The sequence below is a fragment of the Podarcis bocagei genome (assembly GCF_964188305.1).
Source record: "Podarcis bocagei genome assembly, chromosome: 5".
NCBI lineage: Eukaryota > Metazoa > Chordata > Lepidosauria > Squamata > Lacertidae > Podarcis > Podarcis bocagei.
Genome location: NC_138129.1, coordinates 41,564,782 through 41,591,789, shown reverse-complemented (window position 1 = coordinate 41,591,789; position 27,008 = coordinate 41,564,782). Strand labels below are relative to the sequence as shown.

The window sequence follows — 27,008 nt, the reverse complement described above, 5'->3', positions numbered from 1 at the left end:
GAAAGAAACCTTGTGGAAGAAGAGCTGAGAACCCCCTCCCCGCAATTTTCACCTCAGCCATCATCACATTTATGCTTTGCCTCCAGAATGTGCACTGAGTAGATGGTATGAGCCCTCGCCCAGCCTGGCTGTGGCTGAGTAAGGGGTTGAGAAGGCACATTTTTCCCTTTTGCCTGGGGGTGGGATGGGTGGGAAATGGGGTGGCAGGAAGTCTCTATGTCACTGCTGCTGCTACTAGTCATTCCATTTGACCACCCTGAGGAAGGAGCCAGCTCCATTGCTTGGAGGATAAGAGTGGGGAGCCCTTCCTCTCTGCTGGGGCCCTTGCCTGGCAGAGAACAGAGAGCACCCTTCCAGGGGCATAGGAAGGGGGGTAGAGGGGGTGGTCCGCTCCGGGTGCCACTCTGGGAGGGGTGACAAGATGGCCCCTGCCTCCCCCAGCTGTACAGCAGCCAAGGGCACGCTCAGTCCGTACAGGCTGCCTCTCGCATGACATCCCGTATGGTCGCCGCACATGTGCACTCTGTACAGGATGCCACTTGTGCGGCAGCCCGTATGGTCGCTGTGCAAGCAGCAGCCCAAACAGCTGCCATGTGCGAGTGGCAAGCCCGTGCAGAGTGTGCATGTACAGCATTCCGTACGGACTGCGCATGTGCGGCATTCCATACGGAGTACGCACGCACGGGATGCCACACATGCGCACTCCGTGTGGGCTGCGCCGCCCTGGGTGCCGGAGAGGGCTCCTCAGCCATTGCACCCTGGTGCTTGTGCCCCCCTGATCTCTCTGCCTAGCCCCAGCAGCCCAGCATAGCCACAATAATAATAATAATAATAATAATAATAATTTATTATTTATACCCCGCCCATCTGGCTGGGCCTCCCCAGCCACTCTGGGCGGCTTCCATAAAAACCAAAAATACAATAAAATATCACACGTTAAAAACTTCCCTGAACAGGGCTGCCTTAAGATGTCTCCTGAATGTCAGATAGTTGTTTATCACTTTGACATCTGCTGGAAGGGCGTTCCACAGGGCGGGCGCCACTACCGAGAAGGCCCTCTGCCTGGTTCCCTGTAGCTTTGCTTCTCGCAATGAGGGAACCGCCAGAAGGCCCTCGGCGCTGGACCTCAGCGTCCGGGCAGAATGATGGGGGTGGAGACGCTCCTTCAGGTATACTGGACCGAGGCCGTTTAGGGCTTTAAAGGTCAGCACCAACACTTTGAATTGTGCTCGGAAACGTACTGGGAGCCAATGCAGGTCTTTCAAGACCGGTGTTATATGGTCTCGGCGGCCGCTCCCAGTCACCAGTCTAGCTGCCGCATTCTGGATTAGTTGTAGTTTCCGAGTCACCTTCAAAGGTAGCCCCACGTAGAGTGCATTGCAGTAGTCCAAGCGGGAGATAACCAGAGCATGCACCACTCTGGCGAGACAGTCCGCAGGCAGATAGGGTCTCAGCCTACGTACCAGATGGAGCTGGTAAACAGCTGCCCTGGACACAGATTTGACCTGCGCCTCCATGGACAGCTGTGAGTCCAAAATGACTCCCAGGCTGCGCACCTGGTCCTTCAGGGGCACAGTTACCCCATTCAGGACCAGGGAATCCTCCACACCTGCCCGCCTCCTGTCCCCCAAAAACAGTACTTCTGTCTTGTCAGGATTCAACCTCAATCTGTTAGCCGCCATCCATCCTCCAACCGCCTCCAGACACTCACACAGGACCTTCACCGCCTTCACTGGTTCTGATTTAAAAGAGAGGTAGAGCTGGGTATCATCCGCATACTGATGAACACCCAGCCCAAACCTCCTGATGATCTCTCCCAGCGGCCGCATGTAGATGTTAAAAAGCATGGGGGAGAGGACAGAACCCTGAGGCACCCCACAAGTGAGAGCCCAGGGGTCTGAACACTCATCCCCCACCACCACTTTCTGAACACGGCCCAATCTCTGCCTTGCTGCTGCTGCTGCTGCCCCTGCACTCCTCGGCTTTGAAACTTTGCACCCAGCTGCACAGATGTTCTTGGCCCAGAGATGGAAAGTAGATAAAGTCCCAACCAGAGAAGAATGGCAGATTATTTTTTTTAATAATATTTATTACTTTTCCAACAATTTAAACACTACCAAAAAAAGAACAATACAATACAGAAACACTACACAACACTAACACACTACACTAACAAAACAAAACAAAAACAATTTAAAACACATCAAACAATTTCAGTATCTTATCTTTCATTCACTTATTTCAACGACCTCACACCTCCCCTTTTGTATTCCACTTCTGTTAATTATTTCAGCAATTCCTTTCCATCTTCCTCTGTTTTCTATCCTATAGTTATCTTAACACATTCTAACCTTATTTTTTCCTTTAATATTCTATTAATCTATTTATACTTAGTTCCTTATAACATTTCTACTAAAGCCATATAACTTCATTCCAACATTCTTCTAACATTCATTAATTTTACAGTATTTCTGTAAATAATCTTTAAACTTTTTCCAGTCTTCTTCCACCGACTCTTCTCCCTGGTCTCGGATTCTGCCAGTCATTTCCACCAGTTCCATATAGTCCATCAACTTCATCTGCCATTCTTCCTGGGTGGGTAAATCTTGTGTCTTCCAATACTTAGCGATGAGTATTCTTGCTGCTGTTGTTGCATACATAAAAAAAGGTCTATCCTTCTTTAATACCAATTGGCCGACCATGCCCAGGAGAAAGGCCTCTGGTTTCTTCAGGAAGGTATATTTTAATACCTTTTTCATTTCGTTATAAATCATCTCCCAGAATGTCTTAATCCTTGGGCATGTCCACCAAAGGTGAAAGAATGTACCTTCAGTCTCATTACATTTCCAACATTTACTGTCGGGCAAATGGTAATTTTTTTCAAGCTTGACTGGTGTCATCTACCACCTATAAATCATTTTCATTAAATTTTCTCTTAGGGCATTACATGCCGTGAATTTCATACCTGTGGTCCATAACTGTTCCCAGTCAGCCATCATTATGTTATGTCCAACATCTTGTGCCCATTTAATCATAGCTGATTTCACCATTTCATCCTGAGTGTTCCATTTCAACAGCAAGTTATACATTCTTGACAAATTCTTGATTTTTGGATCTAACAATTCTGTTTCCAATTTTGATTTTTCCACCTGGAAACCAACTTTTTTGTCCAAATTGTATGCCTCCATTATTTGGTAATAATGGAGCCAATCTCGCACTTTGTTTTTCAATTTTTCAAAGCTCTGCAATTTTATTCTGTCTCCATCTTGTTCCAGAATTTCCCAATATTTCGGCCATTTGGCCTCCATATTGAGTTTTTTCTGTGCCTTCGCTTCCATTGGTGACAACCATCTTGGGGGTTTCTTTTCTAACAAATCCTTATATCTTACCCAAACATTAAACAATGCTTTTCTAACAATATGATTTTTAAACGCTTTATGTGCTTTTACCTTATCTTACCACAAATATGCATGCCAGCCAAATGCATTATTGAAGCCTTCTAGATCCAACACTTCAGTGTTTTCAAGAAGCAGGCATTCTCTCAGCCAGCAAAAAGCAGCTGATTCATAATAAAGTTTAAGGTCTGGCAGGGCAAATCCACCTCTTTCTTTGGCATCAGTTAATATCTTAAATTTTATTCGAGGCTTCTTGCCCTGCCAAACAAATCTGGAAATATCTTTCTGCCACTTCTTGAAACAATCCATCTTATCCAAAATTTGCAATGTTTGAAACAAAAACAACATCCTTGGCAACACATTCATTTTTATCACAGCAATTCGGCCTAACAACGATAACTTCAAATTTGTCCATATTTCTAAATCCTTTTTCACTTCAATCCAACATTTTTCATAATTATCCTTAAATAAATTCACATTTTTGGCAGTCATGTTAACCCCTAAATATTTCACTTTCTTAACCAATGTTAGTCCTGTCTCCTCCTGAAACTTCTCTCTCTCATTCACAGTTAAGTTTTTCTCTAAAACCTTAGTTTTCATCTTATTCAACTTAAGACCTGCTACCTGTCCGAATTCTTGAATCAGTTCCAATACCCTTTTAGTACTAGATTCTGGCTCCTGTAAAGTCAATACTAAGTCATCAGCAAATGCTTTCAGTTTGTACTGTCTAGCTCCCACTTGTATACCTTTAACCTCTTGGTCCTTTCTAATCATATTTAACAAAACCTCAAGGACCGATATAAAGAGCAATGGAGAAATTGGGCAACCTTGTCATGTCCCTTTCTCAGTCTTAAACTCTTCTGTCACTACATTGTTCACAATTAATTTTGCCTTTTGTTCTGAATAACTGCGCCTATACCATTTTCAAAGCCTTGACTTACCCCCATCCCCTGTAAATTCTTCTTCATAAAACTCCAAGAAATGTTGTCAAAGGCTTTCTCTGCATCCACAAATCTCAAGACTGCCTTAATATTGATATTCACTTGTAGTTTTTCTAGAATATTAATTATATTCCTCATGTTGTCAGACAAATGTCTGCCCGGGAGAAAGCCCGCTTGGCCTTTATGAATTTCTTCTGCTAACACCTTTTTTAATCTTTTAGCCAAAATATCTGCAAAAAATTTGTAATCCACATTAAGCAGCGATATAGGGCGGTAGTTCTTGAGCTGTGTCTTTTCAGTCTCTGTTTTTGGTATAAGTGTAATGTATGCTTCCTTCCACGACTCTGGTGCCTTTCTCCCTTCCAATATTTCATTGCAGACTTCCGTCAATGGTTGTATTAACCATTCTTTCAAAGATCTGTAATATCTTGAAGTCAAACCATCTGGTCCTGGAGATTTACCTAATTGCATGTTCTGGATGGCCCCTTCCACCTCCTGATCCGTTATTTTGTAATTCAACATTAGCTGTTTTTCCTGAGAGATTTTGTGTAGTCCATTTATTTTCAAAAATCAATCAATGTCCATTTCTTTCTGCTTCTCCTGTGTATAAAGTTGTTTGAAATACCTCTGAAAACACTTCCTGATCTCCACTGGGTTCTGTATATTCTTTCCTTCCACTTCCAAATTCGTAATAGTATTGAGTTTTTGTCTTTTTTTCATTTGCCAGGCCAACAATTTTCCACACTTATTTGCCCATTCAAATGTCTTTTGCCTCATCTGTTTAATCTTCCATTCTATTTCCTGATTCATCAGCTTCGTATATTGTGCTTGGTATAACTTTATCTCTTTCAGGATCTCCTGTGACTTTGGTTTTGCTCTCAGATTTTATCCTTTTTTTCATTCTGAATTCTCTTCTTAATTGCATTCTGTTGTATTAGGAATCCTCTCATAACCGCTTTGCTTGCGTCCCAAATTACTCTTTTTTCCACTGTAGTATTCATGTTTATCTAAGTAGTCTCTTAGAGTTTTTTGGGCCTTCTTGGTCACCTCTTTATTCCTGAACAAAGTATCGTTCATCCTCCATCTAAAGGAACCAGTTGGCAAGAATGGCAGATTAAGTTGATGAATTATGCAAATATGGCAAAAATAACCGGAAGAATCAGAAACCAGGAAGACCAGGATTTTAATAAGGAATGGGGAAAATTTATAATTTATCTTAAAAATCTTTGTATACAGTTAAAGTTGTTAGTAGGATTGGAGTAACACTGGTAGTTTAATGGTGAATTTCGGATATAATGGAGATGTAAAAGATTTGGATTATTATAAAAGATGCAGGAGGAAATGACTAACAACAGGACCCACAAAGGGGAAGAAGTCCAGGAGATTCTTTGGAGTCTTGATTTTATGTTGTATGTTGGATTTGTGAGTTTTTGTTGTTGTTTAGTCGTTTAGTCGTGTCCGACTCTTCGTGACCCCATGGACCAGAGCACGCCAGGCACTTCTGTCCTCCACTGCCTCCCGCAGTTTGATCAAACTCATGCTGGTAGCTTCAAGAACACCATCCAACCATCTCATTCTCTGTCGTCCCCTTCTCCTTGTGCCCTCCAACTTTCCCAACATCAGGGTCTTTTCCAGGGAGTCTTCTCTTCTCATGAGGTGGCCAAAGTATTGGAGCCTCAGCTTCACGATCTGTCCTTCCAGTGAGCGCTCAGGGCTGATTTCCTTCAGAATGGAGAGGTTTGATCTTCTTGCAGTCCATGGGACTCTCAAGAGTCTCCTCCAGCACCATAATTCAAAAGCATCAATTCTTCGGCGATCAGCCTTCTTTATGGTCCAGCTCTCACTTCCATACATCACTACTGGGAAAACCATGGCTTTTACTATACGGACCTTTGTTGGCAAGGTGATGTCTCTGCTTTTTAAGATGTTGTCTAGGTTTGCCATCGCCTTTCTCCCAAGGAGCAGGCGTCTTTTAATTTCGTGACTGCTGTCACCATCTGCACTGATCATGGAGCCCAAGAAAGTAAAATCTCTCACTGCCTCCATTTCTTCCCCTTCTATTTGCCAGGAGGTGATGGGCCTAGTGGCCATGATCTTCGTGTTTTTTTTTTTTTTTTTTGATGTTGAGCGATTTGTGAGTATAAAACATTAATTTGAAAAACCAAATAAATAAATTTATGAAAAGAAAAGAAACTTTGCACCCAGGGCAATTGCTTCTGTGCCCCCCCCACACACATACAAAAAGTTAAAAGCACAATAGAATAGACTGAAACAAATAAAAATCAGACATTGAATTAAAACACTAAGTGCTAGGTATCCAGCAATGTGTCTGGACATTTCCTCCTATAAGAGGCCTGTGCATGTCTCCCATATATAGACATAGCTGTTTTGTGCTATTCCTTTAATACTGTGCATTCAAGTTACTCATGCTTGGATTTATAATCCAAAATTATTGTACCTTCTGGGATAAATTCCTATCAGCTTTAATTTGATAAGGGAACCCTTTCAAAACAATGGTGGTACCAACTATGTTGGGACATTTTGTTTTTTTGTACTGGTTTCAAATGAAGTTCATTGTGACTCCTTTAGGACCCTGGTTGTATTTAACTAGGTGCTGGGGGGTGAAAGGGCTTCTCTCTCTCTCTCTCTCTCTCTCTCTCTCTCTCTCTCTGTGTGTGTGTGTGTGTGTGTGTAGGATTCTGTACTCTGAAATTGTTCTTACTTGACTCATCACTTTGTACTCCTCTACAAAATGCTATATGGCCCCCATGCTTGGCTAGCAGTAAGAGTGAATGCCAAGTGGACATGTCTGCTCCTGTACAAAGTTGCTGGAAGTGAGCAGGTAGTCAGTCGGTGGTGCAATGGGAAAAGGTGTGTTCATGGAAAGAGTCCTAAAGGGACAGGAAGGTCAGGAGTCAGGAAGGTCATTTTCAGAAAAAGAAAGAAAAGGGAAAGTCCGTCTCATCACACACGTTCTTCGAAGCATCACTTCCTAATGCCACATTAGCATTCTTGGGTGGGTGCTTTGTTTTTGCAATAAAACACATTTTAGTGCCTGAAAAACTAAATTTAAGGGGTCTCAGATTTATCGCATAAAATAACCTTAAAAGTGCATCTTATTCCACTTGCAGTGTGGTCCTCTATTGAAATTAATCTGGGCCTAGTATTGAAAGTCAATGCACAGAAATATACCTGAAGCTGGTCATTTTTTACTGCCTTTTTCTAGATCAGTTGCACATCAGTATGGCATTCTGAAATCCTGAAATGCAACTATTATGAGCAACTGTTGACACTGTAAGTAAACTGGTAGCCAATTGTTAAAGGCAATATTGAAATCCTGTTCTTATATAACATGGTGACATAAGAATATAATATGAGCCCTACTGGATCAGACAAAAGACTTTTCTAGTCCAGCATCCTGTTTGCACTGTGGCCTACCAGGTGCCTCTGAGAAGTTCAGTGTGGCATACATAGTTCTCCACCCTGCCTGACAACCTGACAACCACCCAGTGAACTAGGTGAGGCTGAGAACTAGTAATTGGCCAGAAGTCCTCCATTGGGCTTCTTTGCTGGTTGGGGTCTCCATGGCCTTAGCCCAACACCTTTCAGTGGTACTGTACCATACTGGCTGTCATACTCGCTTGTGATGTTCCAGCCTTGCATCAGGGTAGGGGAAAATTAATTTATTGGGCATTAGAATGACATATTTCAACATGTCTTGCATTGTTCTTTCCTTTTTCCTGATGTACTTTATGCTTCCCTCTACGTCAAAGTGATGATGTAAATGAAGCTGGAGATAATTCCACAGCAAAGAGGTATTTTAAAAAAAATCCCAGGAATAAGCATCCTTCCTTGAATAAGGAATCTTCTATATCTATCTCTGGATAACACAGGATGAGATATGATGTAATGTGCAAAGGGAAAAAATAATGCAAGTGACATGTGAAAGGAAGAGTAGAAAGACTCTTACTTCAGAGAGGAAATTACACACCATCTCTTTTATTTGGTGGACTAAGTATCATTGGAAATACAGTGCAGGTGTCAAGCAAAGGTGCAAATTGAGTTTCTCAAAATCTGACCTTGCTTCCTCCTTCCCACAAAATGGATACTAGGATATAGGGATGCAGGTGGCACTGTGGTCTAAACCACTGAGCCTCTTGGGCTTGTTGATCAGAAGGTTGGCAGTTCGAATCCGTGTGATGGGGTGAGCTCCCTTTGCTCTGTCCCTGCTCCTGCCAACCCAGCAGTTCAAAAGCACAGCAGTGCAAGTAGATAAATAGGTACCACTGTGGCAGGAAGGTAAATGGCATTTCCGTGCATTCTGATTTCCATCACAGTGTCCCATTGTGCCAGAAGCATGTCAAGTGCAAGTAGATAAATAGGTACCGCTCCGGTGGGAAGGTAAACGGCATTTCTGTGCACTGCTCTGGTTAACCAGAAGCAGCTTAGTTGTGCTGGCCACATAACCTGGAAAGCTGTCTGTGGACAAACGCTGGCTCCCTCGGCCTGAAAGTGAGATGAGCGTTGCAACCCCATAGTCACCTTTGACTGGACTTAACCATCCAGGGGTCCTTTACCCTTACCTTTTTACTAGGATATAATTATCAATATTATCCAAAAAGGAGAATTATTTATTTGCATTATCATACTATGTTTTGAAATTAATTAGCATTTAGACTGTTATTGTAATGATGTATTAATTTGTGTTTTTTGTTGTCATGTTATCCTGTTGTGGACACATTTCTGTGGAAAAACGCCATACAGACTGAAATAATTAATAAAGGAAGGAAGGAAACCAGGATTTAGACATTGCAATAGCCTGTCATGCTGATTCAGCAGTTGTGGCATGTGCTTGACAGCAGGCTTCTATGTAAATTAACTTCTGAATCAAGACCCATGTCTCCTTTGACAGATGCTACAAACTGTTCCAATTTCTGCATTCATTCATACATCACATTATTTTATCTATTTTCAGTTATCCAAGAGTGCCTGGCACTGCTCATGAATTTTTAATGTGATTTTTAAATGGTGGATAGTGTAGTTTGTGTGTTTGGATCTATCATGTCAAAAAACAGGTAAAGTCACATTTTGGTCCACTATCTTGATTCAAAATGGTGCCCAGCATCCAAATGTCCACAAAGACTCCCACCTCAGGAACCATCATGCCAAATTTAGAACCAATATCTCAAGAGACAGCTAAACCTATGGCCCAAAATGGGCAAAGTCACATCACAGGGACCCTTGTGCTGAGTTTTGTGACACTATCTCAAAAGGTGGCTGAACCTTTGCCAAAAAATGGGAGAAGTGATGTTTTGGTCCACCATCTTGATTCAAAATGGTAGCCAGCCAAGTTTGACGATGATATCTTGAGAGGCAGCCGAACCTACAGCAAGCAAACAAATGGAGAAACCATTTCCCAGTTTATACAGCAATCAATCAAACAGCCTCCCCATCAAATAACACAGTGCTTAAAAGAAACAAAAAATGCTGGTAAAACCAGAAAGGAAAATTTACTTCAAATGCCTGCTGAAATAGAAAGGCCTGCATCAAGTACTTGAAGCTCTACAGGGAGGGCAGGTGCTCTACTGCAACCTTCTCCACCACCTTGCCCAAGAAGGGGGAATTTGTGATTAGGCTGTCATAAATGACAGTGTTCAGGGTGGGCTTCTACAGGAGTGGACACACTATCTCCTATTTCATATCCTCCAACATTACTCTGACAAAAATCGGGACGCACATCTTTTGGTGCCACACTCTTGCGGGAGCCGGCTGACTTATGAATGAGTGCAGCACCAATGCAAATGCCAGCACTGGCTGCAAGTGCCAGCTCATTCTTCTTCCTGAGTGTGGTGGTGGCAGCGCTAAAGGTGGGGAACAGGTCATTCTAGGATCATATCAGAGGCCGAGGTGGCTTCTGTAATTCCGGGATGTCCCAGAAAATCGGGACAATTGAAGGGTATGCTAAATAAGGGCAGCAGGAGCCTAATACAAATGCATTCACCATCCGATCAACTCTCCCCAACAGGTTTTCACCAGCCTGAAGAACAAGAGGGCAAGAAGCTGGTCACATCATTGCAAGGGTTCTTTCCATATCACCAGGCTACACAAACAGAAACTGGTCCAATAAAATATACTGGACACCTTGAGTGGATTTGCAAGAACTATAGCATCCAAGGTGCAATGGGGAGCTGATCAATGTTATAAAATCATAGAATTGTAGGGCTGGAAGGGACACTGAGGGTCATCTAGTCCAACCCCCTGCAATGCAGGAATCTCAACTAGATGATACATAACGTAAGGCAATCTGGAGCTGTCACCACCCAACTCATCTGAGGCCTAATCTCCCCAGAGCAGCCTGATTCACTTCAGGATTTAGCTCAATCTACTTAGAGGTTTAGCTTCTTCATTAGCTTCCTTTTATTTTCCAAGCACAATTCTAGGTACCAGTTTTAATGTATAAAAGCCTAAACCAGGGGCAGGGAACCTCACAGTGGGGGCCAAATTTTGAGCCTCCAGGCCTCTTTGTTTAGCCCTACAGACAACCCATCTCACCAGTCCTGTTCCATCCCCTCCTTGAGTCTTTTGTATGGCAAGAACTTGTCCTTGATGTGGAGGAGGGAGACATTGGGGAATGTGTAGACAGTTCTGGCTATTGCATGGCTGGGATGCAGCCTTCTGTACCAAAGGTAGGAGTTACATTCATTGCCTCTGGCCCTGCTCAGCACTGGCATGCAGACCCCGGAAACTGGCTTGTGTGGTAATGTGGCCCTGAGTTTAAAAAGATTCCCCATCCATGGTCTAAATAGTTTGGGGTCAAGATGCCCAAGCAACAACTCCTGCCCTAGTGCCCTTTCACTGGTATTGCTGTTTCATTATATTTGGACAGCAAAGGTAAACAACTACATAGGATGGAGCAGGGCTAGCCTACAACTATGACCAGGTCTTTTTGAACCAAGCAAATATGGGATCCAAAACTCTCCATTCTATTTGCAGGTGGTGAATTTTTTGGCAGGAAGAGGGCATGTTGCCAAATACAGTCGTCCCTTGGAAGTCGAATGAAATCTGTTCTGGAAGTCCGTTCGACTTCCAAAATGTTTAGAAACCAAAGCGTGGCTTCTGATTGGCTGCAGGCAGCTCCTGCAGCCAATCAGACACCATGGAAGCCCCATCGGACGTTGGGCTTCCAAAAATAGTTAACAAACCAGAACACTCACTTCCGGGTTTGCGGCATTCAGGAGCCAAAACATTTGAGAACTAAGCTGTTGAAAAACCAAAGTACAACTGTAGTCTCAATTTGGGAATCCTAAAAAAAGACCGCAGTATCTAACTAGTTCTACAAGTACATACACTTTTGACTGTGCAGTGAAACTTCCTCTCATTCTCTTTTCCCAGTGAGTGCCCCTCAAATATATTCTGGGGTTTCTTCCAACGCTTCAGAGCAGATTTAGTGGGTGCGCCGTAAGTGCAGGGAGCGGAGAGGAAGTGGAGGTTCTGTTATGCAGGAGAAAGTGATTTGTGCTAGCAGAACTCTTTAGCTGGATACCACTCAGAATTCGCTGGAAACTTTTGAGACATGTTGTCCCACTAAATACTAAATGAAAATTAGATTACCAGAGGATGAAATAAGCAATGGGCTAAGAGAACAGAACTGAAACAGAAAGAGCCAAGGCTATTGGGTGGAGAGGGAGTTCAACTTACTACTCAATTTGGGGCTGACTGCTGACATTCTCCAAAATTTCCGGGGGAGCCCCAAAAAAGAAAATTATTATAAAAGGTATCAGAAAATTTCTGGAAAATTTCAATGTTTTTTACAATGTTTTTAACTGTTTAGTTAAATTCAAAGGTGACATGTATCTGTGTTTTCTTTGTTTATCTCAAAGTCCCTCCCTTCCTCCATGTCTTTACTATGTCTTTAGATAAAGCAAGCTATGAATGACTATGCAAAACAGGTTTGAAAACAAAAAATCAGACGCAAGTGAGATATGCAGGATTAGGGGGAAATAGGGTTCTTAGTATTACTGCTATTATTGAACTGTCATCCTTACTTGCTGAAATATCTCCACTAAATGTTCACCTGCGTCCTACCACCTACACATCCCACTCACCCTGACCACTGAAATGGAAAAACATGTCTTCATCTGCTTCACTGAAACTGTTTCATCACAACTCTTTCCTAACTTTTAATGGGTCAAAGAAATGTATCACTTTATCTCTCTCATCAACTCACAATGAGCTAACAGAGGAAGCAGAACATTTTCCAGCTCCTACTACTCAAAAGTTGCAAGGTACTCAGGCTTCCAACAGGTGCCCAGGAGCTAAGATTTTTGCTTAGATTTTTAACACACCTGTACCATCTTTTCCACATAAAATCAATCCTCAACTTAGATTTCAAATATGACATAGTGAGTGCAAAGTGTAATGTTGGAGGTGCTGAAATGAATCAAAGCCAAAATTGCTGACAAGGTCCACTTTGTAAGATACCTGCATAGGGTTAACCAAGGTCATCTATTTCTTTCTATTTCCTGAAATCCTGTATAACTATATACTTCTGTTTGATTATATTGTTCAGGAGTTGTTTTATTGTTTTTAGGTATTCCCAGCCTTGAAACTTTGGGATTGAGGTGGGTAAAAAAATATACTGTATTTTTCGCTCTATAACACGCACCTGACCATAACACGCACGTAGTTTTTAGAGGAGGAAAATCCATAGACATGCCACCCGTAGGCATTCCCTCCATAACACGCACAGACATTTCCCCTTACTTTCTAGGAGGAAAAAAGTGAGTGTTATGGTGCAAAAAATACGGTAATTCTCTTGGTCATCTACCTATCTCATTTGTATCCTGCTTTTAAAAATAATTTCTTGCCAAAGCAGCTGACATCAGAAAGAATAATAAATATTTGAAAAGAAAAAAAGCAAACAAGCACATCAGCAGAAAAATCCTGGAAACCAGAACAGTCTTCAGAGTCCATCCAAAAATGAGAAAAGAAGGTATTTGGTAGATCTGTACACATCTCATTCACCCACCACATAAAAAAAGAAACAGCTTGTATTCCGAAAATTCTGTGAATATAGAACAAATGAAATGCACTGCTTGGGCACACCCCTTTCGTAAATACATCCTTCTAACCCTGAACCTCTAGAGCAGGGGTTAGCAAACTTTTTCCATAGGGGGCCGGTCCACTGCACTGTCCCTCAGACCTTGTGGGGGGCCAGACTATCTATCTGTCCATCTGTCTATCTATCTATCTATCTATCTATCTATCTATCATCTATCATCTATCATCTATCATCTATCATCTATCATCTATCTATCTATCTATCTATCTATCTATCTATCTATCTATCATCTATCTATTTATCTATGAATTCCTATGCACACTGAGAATGGGACAAGTAGTCCTATCCCCCAGCCCCAGGCCCAGCTGCCTTCTCGGTTTGCAGCCTGCCTCATTTGCCAAAGGGCTGGCGGCGGCGGCACGAAATGGGCTTCTTCCCTGCCTAGAAAAAGAAGGCGCTGCACTTACCTTCCCAGGGGCTGCCACCACCACAACCACCACCGCTGCTGCTGCTTCTCGTGAAGCAGTTAGGCAGAGCAAGCTTGTCCACTCCGCTCTCTGGCCCACAGGAGCACCAGGGCAGTGGCTACGGTGGCGGGAGAAAGAGGCTGAGCAGCGGCGGCTCTGCCAATCAAACACTGCAACTGGTTTACCTCAGTGCGGCGTGGGGATGTCTCTGCCAATCAAACGCCGCTCATCTTCCTCATGTCGCCATCTCTGGGAATCTCATCTTTGCGGCGGGTTCCAGCTTCGTGGTGCAGGCCAGATTCAGGACCCAGGTGGGCCTGATCCAGCCCGGGGGGGGGTGTAGATTGCCAACCCCTGCTCTAGCGACTAGCATCTTTCCATGTATTGTTCAGAGGCATGGTGAGAGAATACGGCTTTCAGTAACACCCTCAAAAATCCCAGAAGAAGTTAGTTGAATTGAGGTTCCACTTAAATCAATGGGACAAGTTATGGTTAACTTGCCTCTTTGATTTTTATTATTATTATTATGAATATTATGTTGTGACAATATGTGGCAAAAACCATTATACAGCAAACATCCTTGTTTCTCATGTAACAACAAGCAAACAAACAAACAAATAAGTGAAATAAAAAGGGGGGTTAAAAAAATCAAGGAAATGACATATGAAGTGGGGAGAGGGTCAACATAACAAAAACACTATAATATAATGAATAAATCCTGATGGCAGGATTTAAATAAACATTCACATTATTAGTATTAGAAAATGTTTAGAAAATAGTGAAATATTATGGTGTATTTACTTTTATTTTTATGTTTTTAGGCTTGATGTTATGTTATTAATAACCTTTTCTGTTAGGAAATAGCAAAGTGGGTGGTTGGGGGAAGCCCTGGAGGGGAGGGAGGGAGGAATATATGTAAATGTTAAGAATTTTGAGATGTATGTAATGAATGAAAAAGAAAAATGAATAATTAAAAAAATACAATGAATAAATTAAAAGGAAAAATATCATCATTCCCTTGCCCCATCAATTTCAGTAGAACCCAAAGTCAACCAATTTACAGCACACTCCTAACCATTTCTACTCAGAAATAAGTCCTGTTTAATTCAATAGGGCTTACTCTCAATATTCTGGATACAGCCCCATGTCTCTTCTGTAAATGGGCATGACATAATGAGGAAATGATGGATCCAAGTATCCTGGAGACAAAAGCACATCCTGCAGCTGAGTTAAATGATGTCAGAATGTCACAACATACTCTCAGGGAGGGAAGCTGTATTCTAATTGTGTCTAATAGATGCAACAAGTTGGAAATTGCCTGGCATCTGAAACACAGGAAATTATGAAGGCTCAGGGCATTTCTTGAAACCTAGCTTGCTCTAAAGTGGGAATGAGGGACAGAAGCCCAACAGGCACACAAATCAAATGTATTGATCTCATTGGTATCAATCTCAGCATAGTTCAAACAAATGACTGTTCAACAGGTGACTATCTTAAACATGCATAAACAGTTTTAAAAGCTACACTTAAGTTTTCTTCTTCAAATGAACACACAGAGTACAACTGCTTCATTCAAATAAGCACACAATTATAAACAATAGTGAATACCTGTCATATTCGCTGGATTGATTTCTCCTCCAAATAGGGGACAAATAAGTGAACACTGGCAATTTATGCTCCTGTTTTCATCAAAATTCTCCAACATCCATACTCAGGAACATGTACATCTCTGGTTATTGTGAAATATAAAAAGTAATTGCATTTGGGAAAATTGCAATTGCTTGAGAAACTTTTCAAAATGCTGTTTTTGTTCCAAGATGTGCTTGCACTTTCACAGGTTTTAGGCGCACAGCTAAAAGAATGTCATGCATATGAGACAACATTCGGTGCCTCCAGCCTGCCAGTATTTTTGTGGGAGAGATTCAGGAATATAGCCAAACTGTCAACCGCCCTGAGATCTGCCGGTAAAGGGTGGTATACAATGGAGAAGGAGAAGGAGAAGGAGGAGGAGAAGGAGGAGGAGGAGGAGGAGGAGGAGGAGGAGGAGGAGGAGGAGGAGGAGAAGAAGAAGAAGAAGAAGAAGAAGAAGAAGAAGAAGAAGAAGAAGAAGAAGAAGAAGAAGAAGAAGAAGAAGAAGAAGAAGAGGTAGTAGTAGTGGAAGAACTTTAGGTTTGTACATCTGAAGTGGATTAAGGCTCTCTTCCACTCCAGCACAATGAACCTTTTCTGTTTGAAGAGTAGTGGGGAAATGCATTGAAATGTGTTTGATGAACAAATGATTAATGTGAAGACATGTAAACACCATGCAGGCAAATCAGGGTGATGGCTTATTCTCAGAATCCTCCTCCCCAGAACTGCCCCCTGTGCTAGCCTCCTTGCCTTCTGGAGCTGGCATGCCAGGTGGACCCTATCCCCCCCCCCCCGGCCCGCCTGCAAGTTCTGCTCAGTGCACAAGCTCTGGGATACTGCTGTGACAGCTCGTAGGGCTGTCCAGGTGTCCACGAGATCTTACAAGAGCATCTCAGCGCCTGCACACTGAGCGGGACTTGTCCAGTAAGCAAAGCAGAGAGCTTAAGAGTTCTTTCCACTCCAGGAAAACCGGATACAAAACAGCTTTTAAGCTCCCCGTCTTGCATGCGTTTAATTTGCACAACTTCAGCCGGACGGCTTTCAAACAGACAAGGTTGAGAATGAACAAGTTAATTGTACTTAAGATGCTGTTGCACTGTACGAACCAAAAGTTATTCTTTAACAGCTGCAGCAGTTCATCAATTAGGCTGCCAGTGATGTCAGAAAAGCCACACACACTATCATTTCAAATGATATCATCCATGACACTCTTTTTCTTTTCTTTGCCTGGGCATACATATCAGGAAGCTCCTCGAGATCTTCCTTTTCCAATATGTGTACCAACATGAATTTTTCACTGCAGTACACACCTTGGATAATTCATTCATTGTAAAGCACACTTTTTTCCAGAGAAGAAATGTCTGAGGATATAAAAGTTTTATAAGTAAAGCTATATTGGTTGAGATCTTTTTTAACCCAGCTAAATATCAGTGTTTGATATTAATTACTGTGAAATGTCAGAGAAATATATTGGGAAAGTTCTGTTTTGTCTGTTTGTAAATTTGACAGGTATACTCTGAGAACTCCAGGGCATAGAGAGCTATTTTAAGACATCTTCATGACCTCACTTGCTACTTACTCATGACTCTTCATTTTTCTTTTGGGAACTTTTTTAAAAATATGCAAATGAAGCACCAGAGAGAAATTGAGAGTAAAGACTAGTCCCCACCCACAGGTATGTCAAAGGAAATTTCCTGTAAAGTCCTTCATATATATAAAGGGCTAGAACCAGGTAGTGACAATTATCCATCACTGCAAATCACAGCATCTAGGTAACTAAGGTAAGCACTGTGTACTTATGTGTCAGATGTAGCTTATATTAGCTTGAAATCTGAAGGCAGATATTTTACAGATTATAAACAATATATTTCACTGTTTACAGGATGAACAAGTCTTACTCTTTTTCTATTAACATGAGTTTTAGTAATCTGTACCAAGTTCTAAGTTAATTTTCAGTGGGTTTTTTACTATTATCAAAAATTAAATATAGGTTTAGATTTAGATTTAACTAGAAGATAATTCTATTCATGTCAACACAACAACCTTGCAAGTTAATGTTTTAGGAGTGTAATATTAAGTCGTATGAATTGAAATACATCAGCCTCTCTGAGTTGTGCTTTAGGATGTTTTGTTGTTTTTTTAAAAGAATCATTTTAAATCAAAATATGTGATTGTAGTAGTAACTCTGATGTCTAAACCAACTTTTTCTAATATACTGATACTGAAGGCTTTATATGGAATTAATATGGGAGATTACATACACATAATATACTTGGTTCAGAAAAGGTCAGACACAACTAGGTCCCATTGAAATCAATGGGATAAAGCACTTCATTAACTGAACTTACCTGTGAACCAATTTACATTTTATGCCATGTTGATGCAAATTCCTCCCACCACAACAAAAACCCACTAGGAAGGATACACTTAAAAAAAACAATAACTCTCAACATGTAAAGGTGCCTAGTAAAAGATAAAATGTAAAGGTTAAGTCCTGTGAAAAGCGACAATGGGGTTGCGGCAGTCATCTCGCTTTCAGGGCAAGGGAACCAGCATTTGTCCACACAGCTTTTGGGGTCATGTGGCTAGCATGACTAAACCGCTTCTGGCACAATGGAACACTGTGACGGAAACCAGAGCGCATGGAAATGCCATTTACCTTCCTGCCGCAGCGGTACCTATTTATCTATTTGCACTGGTGTGCTTTCGAACTCCTAGGTTGGCAGGAGCTGGGACAGAGCAACGGGAGCTCACCCCATCATGGGGATTCAAACCGCCAACCTTCTGACTGGCAAGCCCAGGAGGCTCAGTGGTTTAGACCACAATGCCTAAAACCACAACTGCCCTGCACTTATCTCTTTGAAATTTAACAGGCTCCACCCCTTAGATGGGCATTAATTATGCCTGCAAATGTCATCCAATTCTTCCCCAAAATTAAAATGATATAGGTATTTGTTTTTTCATCCACTGTAATCAATGGAGAAGATATCTTAAGTAGCAGAAAGTGAGGCATAATGATCTTCTTCTTTAGATCCAAGGTGACATGTAGGGCAGGTTCAATGAATAAAATAAAATAAAATAAAATAATCTGTACAACCCTAGTAGTTTCAGTTTACCGCATTGTGGGCATCAGTGATGCAAATAATATTTTCCTCTTTAAAACCTGATTTTGAGAAATGTTTAGCAGTTTGACTACACTTCTTCATCAGCAGACCACTAAACCATCTGTGTCTTTTTACAGGAGTGGATTATCAAACAAAGATGGATATACGTTTTTTCTCTTGCCTTGTTCTTTCGTTTCTCTTTGGCAAAACTGTGACCACAGAAGCTCAACAATTCAACTTTGGCCAATGTGAATTGAGTGGCGTATCTCTGCGGGAACTAAAGGACTATTTTGGTGCCATCAGAGAAACGGTGGTAAGTATCACAGGGCAACCTACATTTGACTTTTGGTCATTGATCTGAAATTTGGTGTGTACAGCAGATTCATTGTCCTGATCAATGAAACCAAGATGAAAATAGCATTGATGTCTGAAACACATCATGTTTTGATATTGATTACTCAGAATTCCTAGTATAATACTTAACCAAATCATTTAAATGAAAATTCCAATGGAAATATATACATACATTATTTAGATAAAAAGTAAAGGGACCCCTGACCATTAGGTCCAGTCGTGACCGACTCTGGGGTTGCGGCGCTCATCTCGCTTTATTGGCCGAGGGAGCCGGCGTACAGCTTCTGGGTCATGTGGCCAGCATGACTAAGCCGCTTCTGGCGAACCAGAGCAGCGCACGGAAACACCGTTTACCTTCCCGCTGGAGCAGTACCTATTTATCTACTTGCACTTTGACGTGCTTTCTAACTGCTAGGTTGGCAGGAGCAGGGACCGAGCAATGGGAGCTCACCCTGTCGCAGGGATTCAAACCGCCAACCTTCTGATCAGCAAGTCCTAGGCTGTGGTTTAACCCACAGCGCCACCCACGTCCCTGGTCCCTGGTTAATTCCCTGGGTTAATTCCCCAGCACCTCCAGTTAACATGACACCATTGCATTTCAGGAAACTGAAGATGTGTCCCAGGCAGCTGTCTCACATCCATTTTTTCTTCAACTACATAGCACTTTCTACCAGCCTGATGAGGCAACAAACTGAGTGAAGGTTGCTAAGGAACATCACCATCCTGATCTCCTTTCTTGCACTATTTGCAATAATAAGAGAACTGAAAGAGCCAGTTTAAAAGCTAGTATCTTCACTGGAAAGTCAAAAGTCAACTTGCATCTATTTGTTGATAATTTTCAGTCTCTGCTTCTCAATAAAATGGTTTTTAAAAGTACTCTAAATAGATGTAGCTCACCAAGTTCAATAATCTCCTCAGACACATACCATATACCTAGATAGTCAAGTAACATTAGTGGTGGTCAGAAGAGAAGACGGTACTAGGTAAAGTTGAGACCACACAAAGTTGGGTCATAGACCTCCCTCTTGACTACGAATTCTGGAACAATTTAGCCCATGGGCAATCCCTACCTTGAATAACCTAGATGGATCTGGTGGTATTCAATAAACTTTATTCTAAAGCACAGAGGAAGAGATTTTAGTCAGAATTTGGATATGAAGACACTGTGTAAAGGAGTAGTTCCTTTAGGTAAAAGAGTTCATGTTCCTTTAGGTCAGGCTTCCTCAACCTCGGCCCTCCAGATGTTTTGAGACTACAATTCCCAGCATCCCTGACCACTGGTCCTGCTAGCTAGGGATCATGGGAGTTGTAGGCCAAAAACATCTGGAGGGCCGAGGTTGAGGAAGCCTGCTTTAGGTGATCATGACAGCTACCCATTTGTGGCATCTGTAATACCTGTCTTTCACACTACCCCCCCACCTTCCAGTTTTGTCTTCTACTCACATGATTTCTCTTCTTTTTGTAATTGCAGCAAACACAAGATAACAGGACTGATGTGATACTGTTGAAGGAAGGTGTCTTACAAGATGTTCCGGTAAATATTGCTTTTTTAGCACACAAGAGTGCTCTGAGTGGCTAATTTCTGAAGGTCAAGAACGCATATTTAGTTCATGAATAGTTAGTCCTATTAAGACAAATTACATTCAGAAATCTAAAATCACTCCAGGTTGTTCTAGATCTGTATTTCCCCTCCTGAATTTTGTCATGTCATGTCTTGAAAGCGCACACATTTTAGAGGATTCAGTGCCCAGGAATCAAATATTTACACATATATATGTGAACTAGACCCTTGACAGCCTTATTAGCTATTTGAGCCCACAACTGAAGGAAATCTGAATTTGACCATGCAAACCACATATTTTGTCCCCTTGTTTTAGGCACCTGAAAGCTGTTGTTTACTCCGCCACCTGCTGAGGTTTTATGTTGAAAGTGTTTTCAGACACTATGAACCAACAAGCAACTTGCTTAGAAGGAAAACCAGCACTCTGGCCAATGCCTTCCTCAGCATCAAGACAATTCTGAGAAAGTGTGTAAGTATGATTCATGACCCTGACTCTTGTCATTGAAAAGTGGGCTTTTCAATGCACCCCGATTCCAGAAATCCTAAATGGTCACAGGAATAGAGATGCATTTTTACAAAGTAAGCAATACAGCTGTACTGGTAGTTTAGAGAGGTGGGCACCTGCACCCAGGGTTCTTTCTAAATCCAAATGTCAGTGCAAAGTTCAAAGATGAAAGTAAGATAAATAGTTTTCAGCCTTGTTATTATACATGCAATTATCCTAATCATTTTTCCTCTTGTGCTTTTTTGGGAAATCAGCATGATCAAAACAAATGTTCCTGTGGAGAAGAGACCCATAGAAGATTTAAACTTATACTGGAAGAATACAAAATGGTAACTTGTCTTGCTTGTTTTCCCCTCTCTGCTATTTAAGACTGAGTTGTTGCATTAATAAATACACATAGCCAGATCTGTCAGGAAGCTTTTGGACTTTGGCAGGGTCTCAGATATATTGTCTACCTTATACTACTTTGAGCTAGACCAAAAGTCGATTCTGCATCTCTCATTTATCTACATATCGGAGAAGCATGCAAGTGAGGCCGCCATGGAATGGGGTTGTCGTACCACAATCACAAGGTACAATGCCGGTTTTCCCCATAGCATATTGAGACGACTTTTCAGATCACTTACTGTGATCTGAACCACAAAGATATGTAGGAGGAGGGCAGAAGATAGGCAAGAGGAAGGGGGAGGGGATAATTCCTGTTTAATATTCCATAATTAGGCAATCACCCCATTATACTACTCCTTGGTGCTTCGGACAGAATTAACACCACACTGAATTAACACCACACTGAACTATAACTGTAAGGTCTATGAATGTGAACTGAATAATAAGATGAATAGCATGTTCGGCCATTTGCCCTACATCCACCGATCTCGTCTCACATTTCCTGCTTCCACATATTACCATGACCTGCAACAACAACAAATCTGGGACCAATTTCATGACATGAAGACCATAACTTAATAATGTCTCATGATGAGAGAAATAGCCAACATTCAATATTTAAATGCATGTAGTTAATAATAGTGTGAGAACAGTATTGAGAGTGATCCAGTGAATATACTGAATATACCACATTATCAATTATTTTTACCAAAATATGTAAAATGTGTTGTTAACACTGTACTTAAATATTTAACGGTTGTCAATGTCTTTGTTCAGTTGTGCAACCTTTCTAATAGATGATCATATGTTCTTATCAAGGGTATCTCTATTACCTTTTAATATAGATTACGAATTAAAAATTTGGAAAAATAAGACTCTATAAACAACGTTAAAGGGAAATCAAGTTGGAAGCCAACAAATAATCCATTTACAGCCATTACCCTCCTGTTTGCTTATATATTCTTCAGTAATGAACGTATGAAATTGCTTTTCTCTTCTGCAGCTTGATAATAATGTAGCAGCAAACAAAGCTCTTGGAGAGATGGACCTTCTTTTTGCCTGGATGGAAGAATTCAAGAGATAACCAAACCGTAACACAAGCTTTAGAACATCAAGAAATGCAACAGTTGTTTTTCATTTCAATAACGTAAGAATATTGATATTTATGTATATTTATTTGGTACTACTCAAAATGAAAGATGGTCTATATATATATATATTAATATAACAATAATATTTATTTATTTATTTTGGCATCTTTTTTTAAAAAAAACAACATTTTGTAACAAAAGTTGTCCAAATCCTTGGTAAGATGTAGCTTCAAGGCTGCTGGACCAAAATCAATCAAACAAATTTAAGGCAAATGAAGATTTGGACTGCTTACTGTGCAATCCTAGCCCCTGATCTGTGCCACTGGAAAGAGGATAAGGGAGAAAAGATCCTCCACTAGACTTCATTTGCCTTCATTAATAGCCTTCACCATATCCTAACCAACTCCAGTGTCAAAGATCCAGAAGGGTTAGAACTACCATCCTTGTAATTTTGAAAATTCATAAAGCATTAATATTTCAGAATGAGGAGGCGCTAATAAGCCTCCATCTGCCTTACCCAAAGAGTTACCATTAACCAATTACTTGACCCTGTAACAAAATTTGTCCTTGTGCATTTCACTGTTATTATAACTACCGGTAATTGTTCATGTGGTTATTTTTCTTACTTTGTTATTTAAAATGTATTTATACAAAAGCATATTTAATTATTTCATTTTTAAAACATGCAAGAGTTATAATGTATTTATTAATTATTAACAAAGTCTGGTACCAACCTATTTTTATCTTAAATGTCTGACATTGTTTGGAACTCTGAATTTATTTTTATATACAGTGTAAAAGTTTTTATCTTGCCTAAATAAAGATGTGATATTATTTTTATAATGATCTAGATGTATTGCTTTTTTAGTCTCTGAATAGACACCTGTTTATTCATTTATTAAAATTACACCACACTTTTCCTCCAAGGAGCTCTGAGCATTGTCCATGGTTTACTGTCTCCCCATTTTATCATCACAACAAGCCTGAGAAACTTGAAAAATGCCCACCCTACAATGAATCTGGATCAGCCGCCAGCCACTGCATTTTATATCAAACATTTGCAAACAGAACTGAACATAAGCAGCTTTTGCCAAATTACAAATTACATAAATTACACATTTACAAGTACTCGCCCTTCTTTTAATGGTAAAAGGTAAAGGGACCCCTGACCGTTAGGTCCAGTCGCGACCGACTCTGGGGTTGCGGCACTCATCTCGCTTTATTGGCCGAGGGAGCCAGCGTACAGCTTCAGGGTCATGTGGCCAGCATGACTAGCCGCTTCTGGCGACCCAGAGCAGCGCATGGAAACGCCGTTTACCTTTCTGCCGGAGCGGTACCTATTTATCTACTTGCACTTTCATGTGCTTTTGAACTGCTAGGTTGGCAGGAGCAGGGACCGAGCAACAGGAGCTCACCCCGTCACGGGGATTCGAACCGCCGATCTTCTGATCGGCAAGTCCTAGGCTCTGTGGTTTAACCCACAGCGCCACCCGCATCCCTATTTTAATGGTAGCCACTAGAAATTTTTCAAACTTCACAATTACCAGTTTATCTCAGTCCACAAAGAGAAAAGTCATTTAGAAATCAAATAACTGCCCTTTATAAGATAATAATAGCAATACATTATAAGCACCAGCCTGAAGATGACGAGTGAGACCTCGTCGAAACGTCGCCTAGACACCCCAACTCTTACACGGGAAGACACCCGAAGACACCAAAACCTGCATTCCTGTACCCGTGAAAATCTACGAAAGCAAATATATATATATATATATATATATATATACACACACACACACACACACACATCTCCATATTAACATAAATGTTAGGGGGAAAGCTGGAAAACGCCGCCGCCTCTTCCTTTGCTTCCCTCGGAGGAGGAGGGGGAGTGGGGGGATTGGGGCCCCCTTCTCCAGCAGTTTCAAGAGAAGAGGAAGACAGGATTGATTGCAGCAGAACTCCGAGTTGCCAAGTTATGAGGTGTTAGGAGAAGGAGAGGGAGAATTGCCAGCAGAGACATCCTTGGAAAGTATAGAAGCGCCACTATCCCCACACACACATCACTCACTTAGATTTCAAGAAGAAGAAGAGAAGAGTTTGTATTTGATATCCCGCCTTTCACTCCCTTTAAGGAGTCTCAAAGCGGCTAACATTCTCCTTTCCCTTCCTCCCCCACAACAAACACTCTGTGAGGTGAGTGGGGCTGAGAGACTTCAGAGAAGTGTGACTGGCCCAAGGTCACCCAGCAGCTGCATGTGGAGGAGCAGGGAAGCGAACCCGGTTCCGCAGATTACGAGACTACCGCTCTTAACCACTACACCACACCCGTAGGGCCACAGGCTGTTGCTGGGGAAAGAAGGAGAGGAGCTCTGAGTGAGCAATGCCCCTATGGAGTTAAGGACTGGATTCTTTGTCTCGCACCATAATAACTGAATAAAACCATAAATACGAACTTTCTTGCTTCTGCCTTGATCCTTGATTCTGCCGGCAGAGGATAGAATCCTCCAAGCCTGACAATATATGATTTTAGGATGTAATTCTCTTAAAAGAGCACTCAAGTAGGGTAGTGAAAAGGCATCGTTTTCCATTCTGCCCTCTATTTGTCACTTGCAGCACTGTTTTTCATAGAATCATAGAGTTGGAATAGACCACAAGGGCCATTGAGTCCAACCCCCTGCCAAGCAGGAAACACTATCAGAGCACTCCTGACATATGGTTTCAAGCCTCTGCTTAAAGACCTCCAAAGTAGGAGACTCCACCACACTCCTTGGCAGCAAATATCACTGTCAAACAGCTCTTACTGTCAGGAAGTTCTTCCTAATGTTTAGGTGGAATCTTCTTTCTTGTAGTTTGGATCCATTGCTCCGTGTCCGCTTCTCTGGAGCAGCAGAAAACAACCTTTCTCCCTCCTCTATATGACATCCTTTTATATATTTGAACATGGCTATCATATCACTCCTTAACCTCCTCTTCTCCAGGCTAAACATGCCCAGCTCCCTTAGCCATTCCTCGTAAGGCATCGTTTCCAGGCCTTTGACCATTTTGGTTGCCCTCCTCTGGACACGTTCCAGTTTGTCAGTATCCTTCTTGAACTGTGGTACCCAGAACTGGACACAGTACTCCAGGTGGGGTCTGACCAGAGCAGAATACAGTGGCACTATTACTTCCCTTGATCTAGATGCTATACTCCTATTGATGCAGCCCAGAATTGCATTGGCTTTTTTAGCTGCCGCGTCACACTGTTGGCTCATGTCAAGTTTGTGGTCAACCAAGACTCCTAGATCCTTTTCACATGTACTGCTCTCAAGCCAGGTGTCACCCATCTTGTATTTGTGCCTGTCATTTTTTTTTTTTTGCCCAAGTGCAATACTTTACATTTCTCCCTGTTAAAATTCATCTTGTTTGTTTTGGCCCAGTTCTCTAATCTGTCAAGGTCGTTTTGAAGTGTGATCCTGTCCTCTGGGGTGTTAGCCACCCCTCCCAGTTTGGTGTCATCTGCAAATTTGATCAGGATGCCCTTGAGTCCATCATCCAAGTCGTTGATAAAGATGTTGAATAAGATCGGGCCCAAGACAGAACCCTGTGGCACCCCACTAGTCACTCTTCTCCAGGATGAAGAGGAACCATTGATGAGCACCCTTTGGGTTCGGTCAGTCAGCCAGTTACAAATCCACTGAGTGGTTTTTGTTTCTCTGCAGTTCGTCCAAAAATATATTGTTTTTCTCCCTGTCCACTGTGGTATGCAAAATTGCAGAATTTCAGTAGGAAGCTATTGGGTATCTATCAATTGGAAACAAAGCAAGATGTCCACCCCAAAACCTTTGCAGGTGCAAAGAATACTACAAGCAGCTTCGTCCTGGTAAAATAATACCACTTGGAATAATACCACTACAATTCAATCTAAGATCTTCCCCAGCACTATTTTTCTAGAAAAATAGGTTCCAGAATTCACCATGAATGCCCCCCTTGTTCTCTTTCCTTTTTTGAAATAACTTTTATTTGATTTTACAAGTGCAAACTTATAACCATACAAAATACATGTCCTTATATAGAGATTTCTCTGAATCTCCAGACTTCCCACCATCCCCTCCATGGGTCCTATTGTCAACGTTTTCGACTGCATATTATGTCATGATCCATATTTTATGTCTCTCCATATTGTCCATGCCTCCCTTGTTCTCTTATAATGACAATGGTGCCCACCCGAGAGGTGCCAAAACTGAGTTCCAAGCTGAAAAAAGCCCTCATCTTCCCTTTACATTTGGCCTTTAGGCAATTCAACACTAATGCCACACTGCAGCAGACTAGAGCCAGGTGAATAGACAGCAATTTTGCAAGGGTTATCCTGAATGGCCTGATCCTATCAGCAACTCTTAACAATTCATAATGACTGACGTTAACAGCCTCACTTTCCATATGAGGACAGTTGCCATCAGTCCCTGGCCCAGTGAATTGCTGTCACAGCAGATGTTTGACCACTGATTTGCCACTTTGCACTGCCACTAACACA

At 41.6% G+C, this 27,008-nt stretch overlaps 2 protein-coding genes across 2 annotated transcripts in view; one reads left to right on the top strand and one right to left on the bottom strand.

Moving 5' to 3' along the window:
• Positions 1–27,008, bottom strand: part of LOC308586679 (polymeric immunoglobulin receptor-like) — a 305,363-nt gene that overhangs the window by 208,915 nt on the left and 69,440 nt on the right. The gene's annotated exons all lie outside the window — the stretch shown is intronic.
• Positions 18,755–22,488, top strand: LOC308587756 (interleukin-20-like; the record flags this gene model as incomplete). Its single annotated transcript, XM_081195521.1, has 5 exons — positions 18,755–18,910; positions 20,423–20,485; positions 20,829–20,981; positions 21,272–21,346; positions 22,408–22,488. The coding sequence occupies 5 exons, from the start codon at positions 18,755–18,757 to the stop codon at positions 22,486–22,488; spliced, it is 528 nt and encodes a 175-aa protein (XP_081051647.1).